Consider the following 14,273-nt stretch of genomic DNA (forward strand, 5'->3'; position numbering starts at 1 on the left):
TAACCAGATGTAAATCCGATTTCGTACTGCTATCCCATGTGTCAATTATCCAGCACCGCCCACTTCTCCGCCTTTTTCCCCCCACCAGAGTAACATACATAAATAAGCAGGCGACAGCGTACTGCGGACCACCCAAAAACCCAAAAAAAAACCTTCGGGAACCCCAGGATCAGACTCCCCATATATATATACATGCCATATAAATAAATAAAGGCGACAAGAAGGAGATATTGAGAGGTGGGCGGAAAATGCGAAACAACAGCAGCAAAAAATTAAAACAGATTTTTGCCGCCACTACCGTCAGCTTTATCACTAATATAGCCACCCGAAGCGACCATAAAACCGTTTGCCTCCTATTGAATTTTATTGATTTTTCGTCGACATTTCAGTTGCTGTTTTTTTTTTACTGCTGCTGCTGCTTCTTCTTCTTCGGCTTTGGTTCACCATTTGTCGTCAACGTAATTTGCCAGCCCTACGCTCCAATAAACCCGCCCCCTTTGTGTTTGCCGTTCTTGAAAATGTTATTAAAATCTGAAGAGGAAACATCTCGATTCCATATAAAGTTTCATATCACAGCCCATCAAGGTTCGACAAATAAAACTTGATTAGCCAGAAGATTCTGGGCTTATGCAGAATTACTCAAAAAAATTTTATTTTGCTAAAATTCAACACTTTAAAAATAAATTAGAAAAATATTTTACTTGGTCTGTAAATATTATAAAATTATACATTGCAATAGGTACTTAAATTATTGTGTTTATATTTACAGATATGAAGACAGAAACATTTGGCTGGTACAGAACTATAGTTCTTCCCTTAGATAATTTATTAATGTTGTAAAACAACGATAAATAACAAGGCAAAATAATATTTCAAAGTGTCAATAACATATGGGATCCCTTAGAATCTAATTTTACTTTGAGGGCAAACAACAAATGTGACCACTGGCCAAGAGGCGTTGGGCACAATGTACCAGGGGATGCAACGGGTGGTGCAGGGGCATAACAATGTGGGTCGATTTCCTCGATTTCCCACCACCACCAGCACCACCAATGCCTCCACTTCTGTTCGAGTTTTTGTCTAACACACTTACGAAGTGAGCCACACACTGATAATGACGTTAATGAAGTTCCACAGTTGCTGCCGCAGAAGTTTTCATCAGCTTGCCACGTTGCGTTACAAAATGTGCCCATAAATGTGTCACGCCTTCAATTCAACCACCCACTCCACACTTCTAACCATCCACCACCCGCACAACAAACCCAAATACGGAAAAGAATTGAATTTTTGTTTAGATGACCGAAAATGGAAATACTCTTAAAGAAAAAAGAATTTTATCTTAATATTATATTTTCATAGCAGTATATAAATAAAAAAAATTAAAAAAAAAAAATTTGGGAAAATAGATATTCTAAAAGGTAAGAGAAGGCAAGCATTGATGGTGATTCATTCATATCTCTCTAAAACAACGATTTTTTCTATAAATTGGGTACTAACAAGTAACAACCAAACTTATTGCCAAACTAATAATACCTTTCGGAAAGGGCATTAAAAACCACCGGATCTGAACCGATGGTCGAGCCGTGCAATCAAAGGGCCGTTGAAATGGCTACCGGTAGCACATAATATGTCCGTAGTCTGTCGTACCGCCCAAAAACCGTAGCTAGATTTTCCCGGCTCTGCGGCGTGCCCACGTAATGCGCAATGCGTAATGCGGCGGGCGCATGCGAGAATCCCTTCAGTCGTAGACTCGTCCTTAAATAACATTGCGTTGTTCTTTATTGGTCGTAAAATCTCTTGCGGTTGTCGTGTCTTCGTTTTGGCGCGGCTCCCACAAGCAGCCCCCTTTTTTTCCCACCCCTGCCACACCCACATTCAGGCGCCCCTCCCTTGTGATGTTTTGTGAACCCTCGGCTACCAAGCCCCCCACCCACACATATTTTCACCCACATGGCAAATGCCTTTGGTGGCCACGTTTTCCAACTGGATGTGAATCTTAAATGCGTCAGGCGCAGTGGGAAAACGACGGTGATTTGTTCTCATAAATAGTTCTGGCTTGCATATTATTTTAAATAAAAATCATTTTCTTTTATATAAAAAAAGTAAAGTTCTGTATTAGATAGTTAATTAAAATGGTCTGGTCAAAAAATAAAAGTATTTATATATTCAGGTAAACAATTTGAATTTTTTTTTTTAGAAAATGGAAAGGAGAAATGGCATCATTAGTAACAAATGACTGGTTCAAGTCCCACCGCTTATCGAATGAAATATTGCATTATTAAGCTTACATATATATATTATACATTTCTATCGAACAAATTATACTTTTTATAAAAAATGTAATGTAAAAATTAGTTTTTCTCAAATATAAATTTTTTTAGAATTTTTCTTATTTAATTTTGAAAATTCCCTAATCTGCAAATATTATAAGGAAAAAAATAATTTTGTGAACCATTTTCAAACGTTTTTGACCATGGTGCAATGTACTTTTGTTGTTGTTTTGATCACTGTTGTTTTTGTTATAGGTGCTGCTTCTGACGAAAGTACGCGAAAGCAGCCCAAAAACCATTCGATATCATTCCAGAACAGGCCAAAAATAGGGAGAAGAAAGGTGGTGAAGGTGGGCAAAGGGGCGAAAACAGAAGCAGTTGGCCAAAAGGAAAAGGCAAAAGCAAAAAAACAAAAACTGGGGACAGAGCGGCGCCGTCTCTCGTCGCGTTTTGTTGTTGTTTAATTTTCCATTTAGGGTTGAAGGGGAGAGCGAACGAGAGTGGGAGAGGAGGTGCAGAGGGTGAAAGAGCAAGCGAGATGGAGCAAGCGGCCCATCCCTGTTGTTTGTTTTTGTATTAACGTTAACGTTTCGCTTTCACAAGAAAGAAGAAGTTAGTGACGTTTCATTTCGTTTGGCTGATAAGAGAGGGCAAAAGAGGATAAAAAGCGAGGGGGTGGTTTAGAGAAGGTGGGTATCCCCCCGAAAATTTATCCACCCACTTGCATTCCACACGTTGTCTAGGCAAGGTTTTCCTTTTGGCTCTCTCCCTTTGTTCTTCATTTCACTTTCTTTGCTCGCTCTCCACTTTTAACTTAGTCACAGCAAAAACATTTTTTTGTAATATTTAATTCACAGAATAAATAATTTTGAGAATATATAAAAACCATTTTATAAAAATAATAATAGAACAATATTTTTTCTACCATTAAAATAATATTTTACTATTTGTTAAGTTTTGAAAATTTACGAGTTCGGTTTAATAAAACCAATAACCTTATTGTAAAATTTATTTTATAAGATCATCAAGCCATCAAACATTTTCTTGAAAAAAATACAATACAATAATATTTAATTGTATTTCAGAATTTCTTTTATTTAAAAAGATAGGCACATTGATACATGTTTCCATATTTATTAATATACATTGTTACGTTGTAAATAATTAGTGCACTTTGAATAAAAAAAACAAAATTTGATTAGTTATACAAAATTTTTCATATCTCTCTGTTAAATTATTTAAAATTTATAACTTATATTTTAGTTTAATTTTGAAATGATTTGCTTAGTGGCCTTAAAAATTTACTTCAATCGATTTTTTCCTGTGTTCTTTGCGGCCGCCAAACCCACCCACTCGGCCGTCGCCACCCCCTAAATCCACCCCCTCTCATCTGGCAGCGGTGTCCTTCATCAGGATGCCAACAATATAAAGCCTATTTTCATTGTTTCCTCTCTGACACTTGAACAGCTGACAGGCGTCGACGTCAAAGTCATGTTGCTAGTGTTGTTGTCGTTGCCCGGGCCGTTAATTAAATTAAGTAAAAGTAGCAAAGTATGTTCGTACATTATTTAGTAGAACCCTCATTTCTTTTTATTTTTATTTTCATTTTTGGTTTCTTTTTTTTTTTTTTTGTATTTTGCCTCTTTTTCTTTTCGTGCTGAACGGCTTTATCAGCCAGAAAATGATATGTAAAGGTAAAGAGGGAACACTAAACAAAATGGGGAAATATATAGAACAAGATAAATAGAGAGGAGTGAAAGAACAGAGCATCAACTAAATGGAAGAAGAAAAAAAAAGCCTAGTCTCGTACGTTGTTTTTTCACAGTCTTTTTCCGACAACAACTGCTGATTGTGAAACGAACGTGTGCAAATATTTATTTAGTTAATATTAATAAATCAAATTTTCATATGGCGAGTTTACACTTGCCATAAAATTAGCTATTTAGTATATATGTGTTATATATACAATTGACGTTATAAATTCATCTGATTGGTATGTGCAATATATTTAAGCCAAGTGCGATTATTTTGCAGAATACCAGTTCAATTTATTTAATTAATGGCAGTATTATGGTTTCTTCAAATTCAATTAATTAATTTTCTTAAATTGTATATGGATATTATAGATTAATTTCGTTAAAATAATTTTCCACTAATGATTTGACTTAATGTTTTGATTGGACATAATACAAATTTCGTTTCATCTTAAATAATGTGCAAATTGTAGCGTATTAATCAAATTGGTATAATTATTGTTTCTTTTTTGAATAATTTTTTTAACTAATAACATTTGCTACTTTACGGATATTTTAATCTTAGAAAAATCGTTTAAAAATATAACCTTACGACCACTCCCATTTGTAACTTCCTAATTCAATTTCAAGGAAGTGTTTTTCAACCCAAGTAAAATGTAATTAAAAGAGGAGGAGGAATAAAACATTGACAAAAAACACAACCGAGTCGTTATCATTTTTATGCATTTCGCTCTTGGGTTTTTAGTGCAAGAAATACGTTCTTATTTTTAGGGGCTAAACAAAAAGCGATTTGCATTAAATGATTATTTTTACTAGCGGAGAAGGGAAAAAGAGAAATCGATTAAAAGGCTTCTGCCTCTCGTGCACGTGACACCAACAGAAGGCTCTGAAACTCTGGACTCAAGAGAGTGGGTGGTTGGGTGGATGGGTGGTCTTTTGCAAGGGGGTGGAACGACCATGGCCCATGGCCCATGGCCCATGGCCCGTGGCCCGTAACTCGTGGCCAAAAAGGGGGAGTGAGTTTCGTTTTATAAGGGGCCAGAAGCAAATGCGCCACATGGCAAAACGGACATAATTGAGCCGTATAACAAGCCCAATGACCGATTAAGCCAACATGGCGAGTGACCCTCAAGTGAGCCAAATGAGTTGAGTTCACTTCGGATTGGTTTCGTTTTTGTTGAGGTGAGGCCGTAAAAAAAAAAAACTTAAGAGCAAAATGTTCTTAAGGAGGAAAAACTGAGACAAGATCCCAAGGCAAATGGATCAAGTTTATGGCCTTTTTATGCTTTTCAATAATAATTAAAAGATCCACTAAATACAAACTGTTTTTGGTACATAAAAAGTTTAAATTAAAATTACTTTTAATAATTTTAGATCTCGAAATTCAAGAATACAAATTATTTAGTAATATATATATTCAAGTTCTTCTAATTCTAAAAATTGATAATGACTACATATATTATAATAATCACAAAACAAAAAAAATACAAGCAAAGTAAAAAAGTTTCCCTTTGCAATATCTAATTTCTAACCAGATAAAAGTCCAAACAAAATGGAGTTTCCAAATTTGCAGCCATCCATTACTCTACTGTCTGTGATATACGCTATAAACACCGAATCCATTACCAAAAACAAACCCCCCTAGTCCTATCTTACCTGCTTCAATCTAACTTATCCATATCCATATTTTCACTCATGTCCCTATCAACCTTGCCATCCATTAGCACCTCCATTTCCACAATCATTAATCGACCACGTTGTTTCTATTGATTTTCTGGGTCTGCGATGTCTTCGGGGGGTTTTTCACGGTTGCACGCAGGAGTGGAAACTTTACTTTTTTATTTCCATTTTTTTTTATTTTTTATCTGTGTGGAACTTATTTTTTTTTTGGTGGCTAGGAGAGTTTTTCGAGTCTGCAGCTGGCATTGGAACACGTCAACGCATTTTTTCACGCTTATCAGATCGTGCCATATAATGTACCTATCTGGGTTTGTAGTATGTATGTATATAATATTCCCCCACTTGGCACACATTTCGCTTTTGCTTTATATTTATGTAGGTGTGTGCACCTGTGTACTTGTCTGTATCTACAATTTATCTGCCGGTTTGGCGCTTATCTTATCGGAGGCAATTCGAGTGCCATGGAAACGACGACGACGCCGCCGCTGAGCGGATGACGAACTCAAATTCAATTTCTTTTCAATTTCTTATTACGGACTACCCCTCTCAGACTTTCTCTATAACCCCTTTTTCGTCTACTTTGGCCTCTTTTCCTGTCTGTTCTATTAATTTTGCTGATTTATGTGCACTTTGAAAATACAAAACTACGTAACATTACGACTTTTAGCTTTGGTTGCCATTTGGTTCAACATTTTATTGCAAGCTCAATAAGCTCCTGTTTCCAGCTGTTTTGATAATAAATTGTAAGTCTTTTTTTTTTAGACTTTCAACGAAAAGTACTCTAAAATTAAATTTTATTTAATATTATTTTATTTTTAATTGGAAAGCAACATTCTCCAATGGTGTCAGGTTCACAAAAGGAAATTGGGGGTTCAATTACAACCCCGCTGCACATTCGGATTAAAAAAAAAAAGTTGCCTACAAAAAATATGCCCTCAAATTTTGGTTAAACTTCAAAATCAGATGGGAAATTTTGCGACCGTAAGGTGGAGGAATATTTACCACATTTTCAGCTGAGCCTAAGCTAAAAAAGTGGCCCTCATTTTGGTCGAGGTGCTGCTTTTCTGATTTTCCTTTTTTTTTGTATGCTGAAACTCATATAACTTTTCCGACTCAGAGGCATAACCACCTGGCGGTGGCTGTTCAGTTGATGCTGGGTTTTTCTCATTTTCACGAGGGGGCGGGAAAAACTGAGCGGTAATGATGAGCGACGGTGTCGTGTTTTCATTAAGCTTCAGAAATTTAAATATGTTATAATAATAATGTGCGTCACGTGAGTCTTTTAGGGGAAAATCTGCGGAGGGTGGAAAAGTTGTGTGGTGGCGGGGTTGGCAGTTGGAAAATGCCATGACAAGAAGAAGACAAGTGGCATAGACATTGTCTTAGTCCCCAGTCTTTTGATCCTAATCACAGCCCCACACAGTCGGGCGAGATTTTTGGCATACTTCTTATAATTTAACCCACATTCACAACGACCTCCAAATCCGCCCCCACACACAACCACCCACACTGCCACCCACACAGCCACCCACACACCACCACCCCAATCTTATCCTTTGCATTTGCGGCTTGCTGGAAATGTTAATTTTCCTCTAATGGGAATGAGAAAAGTCGGTCTTGCTGTGTGAGGAAATTACTTTCTAAACAGACAGTTAAATTGCTGTCGAGATTTGAAGTGAACTTTTTCATTCTACTACCATTTTATTTTGCAGGCCCTTTAAGTTTTCAAGCCCAATTGAATGTGGCAGACAGTTGTTATTGATATAATTTGAATTTAATTTTTTTTACGCAACATTGCGACAGCTGAATGTAATTAAACTGCATTTAGTTTTTGTACACATCGCGCGCTGCCCTGGATGAATATTAATTTGTATGCTTTTTTTTTTTGTTTATTAATTGATGGAGAGCTTTAAGATGGAAATATATGCATTTAAAAATGTGCGTTTGTGTATTATTGGTATTTAACATAATAATTTATTCAAACGAAATATACTTATGTCTCATAATTAATGGATTTAAACATATTTTTTGGACGTTAACGGTTTCTAGCTTTAAAAAGCTTTTAAGTTGCTTTTTTATTGTGGACTACTTTGTTTGGTTTTAATGCCCAACTAAATGTTTTCTCATTTGTGAGCTCGTATGGCACTCATAAACCACGAGTTTCGACCAGTTCCAAACAAAGTGTTAGCCAAATCACTGTTCTGATCTCACTTCAATGTTGTGACCCAGAAAAGCAATGACCCTTAGCACTTCCAAAACGTAATAAAATTACCCAAATTACTAACAGAATAATGTGCTCTAATTTTGATATCAAAATCTACAAATAATTAAAGCTTTTATGGTTGCTAGTGTTGACTACAAAACTAAATAGATAATACTGTTAACTGCTATCGATACGTTAACTACAAAATCGTTATTATTCCTACTTCTATCGATATTGTATCAGCTCTAATGAATGTAAGCTGTCTAAAACTTGTTTAAAGTATAGTTTATTTAGTCGAACGTGACCATTGAAAATGATATCCAAGAACTACCAAATATTATTATTTTTGAAATAAAACCTACAACATAAACAACACAGTTTCTGCTATCGATATTTTGTGCCAGCTCTGAATGATGTAATAGAGCTCAAAAAGTGACAAAACCTGTTGTAAATATAGTTGATGTGGTTAATTGGCACTTACCAAATGCAGGACGGTATTGACCACCTCCCGGTTGGTCACCTGGCCAACCTCGATGAGGCCGATGAGGACGGCGAACTTGAGATTGTCGGCGGTTGTCATTCTGACGATTTCGTCCGGCCGTTTGATCTCACTGTACGGCGGACGCATGATGTCCGCCATTTTGGTGCACGATTTGTGGTTCAGAATATTTTGTTTGTTTCACGGGTGTATATATTGTTAATTTGTTTATTTTAACGCGTTTAACATGCGATTTTTTGTTGGTTGTTTTTGGTTACAATTTAATTTTTTTTTGTTTTGTATTTGGTTTTTATTTATTTTTGTTTTGTTTTACATAAATTGAGTTATAGAATTAATGGATGGAATGCACACGAAAATACACACACACAGATACACAAATATATAATACATTTACATATATAATAGATATATATGAAGATGGTAATGCTATATATATATAAACAATTAGATATTGCCAGGCAATTGGAGGGGAGGAAAAAATTATTATTTCAAATTTTTAATTTTTTTGGCTGGTTTTTATTTTTTTTGTTTGCTATTTTGATTTCATTTCATATATGCATCATTTGTGTTGTTGCACTTTTCCAATTTTCATTTGTTGCTGTTGTTGTTGTGAAGCAGCTATATAGCTGTCGTTGCTGCTACTTTTCTGGCTCATATTGAGCCACTTTTTCCGTCGACACTTATCAAAATTTGTATTATTTTTTCATAATACTTGGTTATATATTATTATTTTAATTGCACACTTTATAAAAAAATGTATATATGTTTTTTTTTTTATTAATTTTGATTGAGGTTTTGGTGATTTTTGGTATGGTGGTTGTGGTGGTGACATACATAAAAGAAGAGAGAAAGAGAAATAGGTACATGAGTACGAATGCAACAATTCCGATATATTTGGGTACAGTGCGTTTCAGGGGCGCAGGTCAGTTGGTAGAAGGTCACAAATTTTTGCGATTTTTTCGCTCTTACTCTGACTTTATAACAAAAATTACTCAATGACAGATAATTTAAATTCTAGTTCTCCTTGTTGTGTGATTTATTCGAAAAGCAATTTTCGTTTATCATAAATTTCAATGAATAATAATAATGAATAATTTACTGCATCTGTTGAAATGTTATTTGTTTTGTATTCTTTTATTTATTCATGATAAAAGGTTATAAATTTATTTAAATTAATCGCCCCAGAACCACCTTACGGGCATGAAACGCAATGTACTGGTTTTGGTTTTTCCAAAATTAAAATGAGTAAGTACGTACAAATTTAAATTAAATTCTTATTTTACATATAATCCAACTACAAAGCCAAATTCTTAATATTCGTTTGATCTGCCATGGGTTAAGTTTCGGGGCGTTTGCGTTTTGTTTTTAAGGGGAGGCAGGTTGGTGGTTTCCAGGGGCGTGGGATGTGAGGGGCTCGGTTTGGACGGGGTTTTGGGGGTACGGGGAGGCATACACGTGCTTGATGAAGCAAATTTTCGTTCCATTATTCATTCACTTCTTGCCTGCTCACAGAGCAAAGTGGAAAATTGTCTGGGGAATTTATGTGCATTTATAATTTTCATTTTATTTGTTATCTCTTTCGTTTTTTTTTTCTGGTATGCATTATCTTGGCTGAACTGACTTGCATTACCTGCCAGCACGTTCTAAACCCAGATGTACATATGTAATACGACACTTAAGCGTATTTATCTATATGGAATTCGGCCATTGATCGATTTCATTAGCTTCTGCTTCTGCTTCTGCTTCTGTGGGTCAGTTGGCATTAATACTTTATATATAACCTATAGTTTTCTCGGTTCGTTACGCACCGACGATAAGACTGGGGTTAATGTCCCGTCGTGCTTAAGGTGCTGGAAAAACCATGGGAAACTGTCGAAGCCACGAAGTTCTAAACCGTTCAGCAAACACCACTGAACGGGGCTAGTAAAAAAGAAATGGCATACATACGTATGTATATACCGGCTGACACACCTGAAGAACAAGGTGTGCTTCTGATTCAGCTGGTGATGTAAAGGCTATAAAAGAAACGCAGCTGTGTTAAAAGAAAACTCTTCGAGGGGTTTTATTGTTAACAAGTCCAACAAGACGGGTATATTAAATAAGACACCGTTCCATTTGCAATTCAGTTTGGTTGGGGTTGAAATTATTTAACTGTCGAGTCTCAATCAAATAAGTTAAAATGTATAGCCATTTTCGTTGCTTTCACCAACTTATTGAACTAAAATATTCTATAGCTTACTACTTTAAAAAAATGTTCAAACAGAATATATTATATTCAAATTTGCAATACTTAAAATTACAAAAACCTTTTTAAAGCTATTTATACATGGTTATATTATAAAAATATATTCACTACTTTAACTCACTCACTAAGTTTTCATAATTTTAGTTTTGGTAATAAGTCGTAAGAAAGTGCTTGTGTGTTTTTTTTTTTTTTAAATAAATTGTTTAATATCTGCTCATCTTTTTTTTGTGGAAAAGGAAGGAAGTGAAGGTAATTTAATGGGGAATTTCTTTTGGGCTGACAAAAATGCAGTTTTACATTCTTCTACCATGTGCAAACTCTTTTTGTTTTAAATACACTTAAATTTTAATATATAAACAGTACGAAAACGAAGAAACAATGCGATACAAAAAAAACAAAAAGGCAAAGAAAAAACCGGCGTGGCAAAAAACAGGCACAGCAGCGCTGACTGGTTTTCTTATAACTTTTGTTTTCTTTTAATATTTCGTCGGTGGGTTCTACTTTTTTTGTTTAGATAGAGCAGGTGATTTTAATTTTTTTTTTTTTTTTTTTTTTTTGGTTTTTTCTATTTGATTTCGAGTTTTGCTTACGGATTTTTGAATGCGGCCACTTTGCTAATTGCACGTCAACAGAAAAAATTCCAATACGGAGAGCGAGTCTCATTGCTTTTCATTTGCTTTGCTTTTTGGCTGCTACCACTTTTTGTAGTTGTTATGTTTATGGCCAAATGAGAGGGGGAGAACCGGTAAGAGAGCGAACGAGAGAGGGAGCGAAAGAGAAGTTGGTAATTTCGTTACGAAATAAAGATGCAATGCCACTTGGAAATGAAAGTCACGCGTTCAATCGATCAAAAAGATCTGTGGAGCCGCATTTGTTTTTCCTCTATTTGTGGATAAAAAAAAAATTATTTTAAAACTTCCTTGAACTTACTAGGAATACGATCTGCAATTCTATTGCCTTTATAGCTAATAAGTTTAGTTTGGGATACTTATTTTCTAAATGTTTGAATAATTATATATGTATGTATATATGGTAGTGGCTAAAAATTGTGGTTATAGTTAAACACCTTGTTCTCTGTATCCAGCATTTATGTATATTATTACTAAATTTTTGATGTTTGCTTTTTATCACAGGTTTGACTAGTGTTTTTTTCTAAAAATTAATTAGTTTAATTTTCATATAGAACGTAGGGCCTTTGAATTTCGGCTAAGCCAGCTGAATTACCCCGTCATTTTGCCCACGTTCTCTCATTGTTGTTGTTGGTATTATCGTTGTTTTTTAACCAACTTATTGTTGGTGGTCGAAAAAGAGAGACAGAATTTGGTTTTGGTGGTGGCTTTTTCGGGAGAGGGAGGCGGAAGGTGGCAGGTGGACAAAAAGGGGGTGGCGAGGCGGTAACCCGTTTTGGACTGTTGTATTTGTATTTGCTTTTGTTTTTGTTTTTATTACAATTGCAGCAGGCGGGCATCTAATTATGAATTGCAGTCACGCCGAGACAAGTTTTCCCTTTGTTTTCCTGCTCTCGCGCTCTTTTCAGATTTTTTACTCTCTCGCGCTCTCTCCCTCTTCGCTTTTCTCACCTTTTTAGTGGGAAAAATCAATGAAACGCGAGAGAGAGCCGCTCTCTTGCTTTACCTACTCCCCCCTCCTTCTTACACTTCCTTGTTCATTTTACCACCCACCTTCGCTCTTTCTCTCTCTCTTTCTTCCTTCGACCAAAAAAAACGGACACACGTCGTCAGTTTGTTAACTTATTACACGGAGAAAAAATTGGAGCTTAATTTCTAATCTAAAACCGTTAATAATAAACATAAACCCCCTTTTAAAATACACATATAATAAAGAAAATTCTATTTGTTCATTATGCGTGCAAGCATTACACTATCCTTTTCACGCCGCACAATCTGTTTTTTTCAGCTCAAAAAATAATTATGCTTTAAAGAATGAAACATCAAAATAATATATTTAAAAACATTTTTTTAGATCTGATATTTAAAACTATATTTTAAATTCGTTCAGTGTGGCTTTTTTACCACAAACTCTCGCGCGCTCTCTCTCTCACTCGCTCTCTCGCAACATTGCGGCTTTTCTGCTTCTTGCCACTGCTACGATTTTTTTTTATCTTATTATTTTGCACCGCTTTGTTGGATTTTGTCATATTCCAATAAGCAAACACTGCGACACCAAAATGCTAATTGGCCCAACTAACCACATAACGAAACTAAACACAATCCCCAATTAATAGAAACTAAGTAAATATGTAAAAAAAAAACACTAAAATAACCAAAATATGAGCAAAAAAGTAACGTCATAAAGAGAGCGTAAAACTTTATATTTACGTTGTTTTTAGCCGCTTTCTGCCGTTGTTTTTAGTCTGTTTACTGTTGTTGTTTATTTTTTGTTGCTGCTGTTGCTTTTTTTTACCATTATTATGGTTGTTTTTGTCTTCACATACACAGTAAAAAAAATTGGCAAAAAAAATAATGAGAAAATAATACGCGGCGGGAGGCAACAAAATCTTGATTCATAAATTCAAAAACGCAACGTTCACGTAACAACAAAATACAACCATTTTTTTTGTTTACGTTGTGTTGTTCGCAAAACGAATTAATTGAATTATTTCACGTAATTCACCTCCGCATTTTAATTTTGTTTTATTCAGCGATTCTGATCAGCTTCTTCTGCTGTTTTTTTGATTCAGTTTTCTCGTTTAAGTTCTCTGTTTTTCGGTGTTTCTCGTTTACGTTCTCCGGTTCTCCGCTTTGCGTTTTCTCCGCCTCGAATTTATTATTTTGAAGCACTTTTCCGAGACCTTTCCCTTTTGCTTAAAATCCATCAGCTTCAGGACATCCTGTACTAAGCACCAAAATCGAGTCGCCGTTTCGTTTCAGCAAAATTCAAGCCGCAACGGCAACGAGAAACGACGTCCGAACGGCGAAACGTGAAGTTTTTGTTTGAATTTGAATCTGAGCGGAAAAGGAAAACAGAAACCAGAAACAGAAAGCAGCCGAGACAGAATCGGCAGAAGAGAAACGAAAATGATGAGAGGAAGAGAGAGACTCTGTTAGTTAACATTCAGCGCAAAAACGTGGAACTAACTAACATTTCTTAACGATGAAGGGAAAAAACTTTATTTACAGATTCGAAAAACTAGGATTCTAACAGCCGATGGCGAAATTCCCTTTAATTTACTTTTCCCAACACTGATGCTCATTGCTTCGGTTCTTTGGTTCTGAATCTAACCAAACATCTGCTTTTCGTCGAATTTTTGGAGTTGAATTGATTTGGTTGCTAAAAATACTAATTAACTTATACTTACTTTCACTTTTATTTTTCTATATGTATATATTAATCAAATAAGTTCATATTTATAATGGAGTGTGAAAATATTTAAATCATTAAATATTAAAATATTATAATTCAAAGATTAAAAAAATGTTTCTTTATGATTATAATGGCTTTTAAAACGAACTAAATTTCTTCTTTAATAATTTATGTTAATTATAAGAACAAGAGGAAGATGTACTGGAATATTAAAGAGAATTATTCATTATTACTTATAAAAGCTAACACACCAATTTCCTCAGGTCGAGCCCAATAATTCGAAAGTGCGCTACCACCT

General features: G+C 35.1%; 1 protein-coding gene across 6 annotated transcripts in view; it reads right to left on the minus strand.

Annotated features, from left to right (window-relative positions):
• The window catches only part of LOC108147618 (neurobeachin), a 186,064-nt gene extending 172,447 nt beyond the window's left edge, over nt 1–13,617 (minus strand). For 5 of the 6 annotated variants that reach the window (XM_041710248.1, XM_041710244.1, XM_041710239.1 and 2 more), the window contains exons 1-2: nt 12,991–13,617; nt 8,389–9,148 (exon numbers count right to left, since the gene is read on the minus strand). In XM_041710248.1, coding sequence (XP_041566182.1) covers nt 8,389–8,547 — 159 coding nt within the window. In that variant the 5' untranslated portion in view covers nt 8,548–9,148; nt 12,991–13,617. Of the gene's footprint in view, nt 1–8,388; nt 9,149–11,241; nt 11,562–12,990 lie in introns of those variants that run through there. The other variant, XM_041710236.1, reaches the window with a different exon arrangement.
• Nucleotides 13,618–14,273: the final 656 nt, after the last annotated feature.

The sequence above is a fragment of the Drosophila elegans genome, unplaced genomic scaffold (assembly GCF_018152505.1).
Source record: "Drosophila elegans isolate 14027-0461.03 unplaced genomic scaffold, ASM1815250v1 contig_149, whole genome shotgun sequence".
In the NCBI taxonomy this organism is placed as follows: Eukaryota; Metazoa; Arthropoda; class Insecta; order Diptera; family Drosophilidae; genus Drosophila; species Drosophila elegans.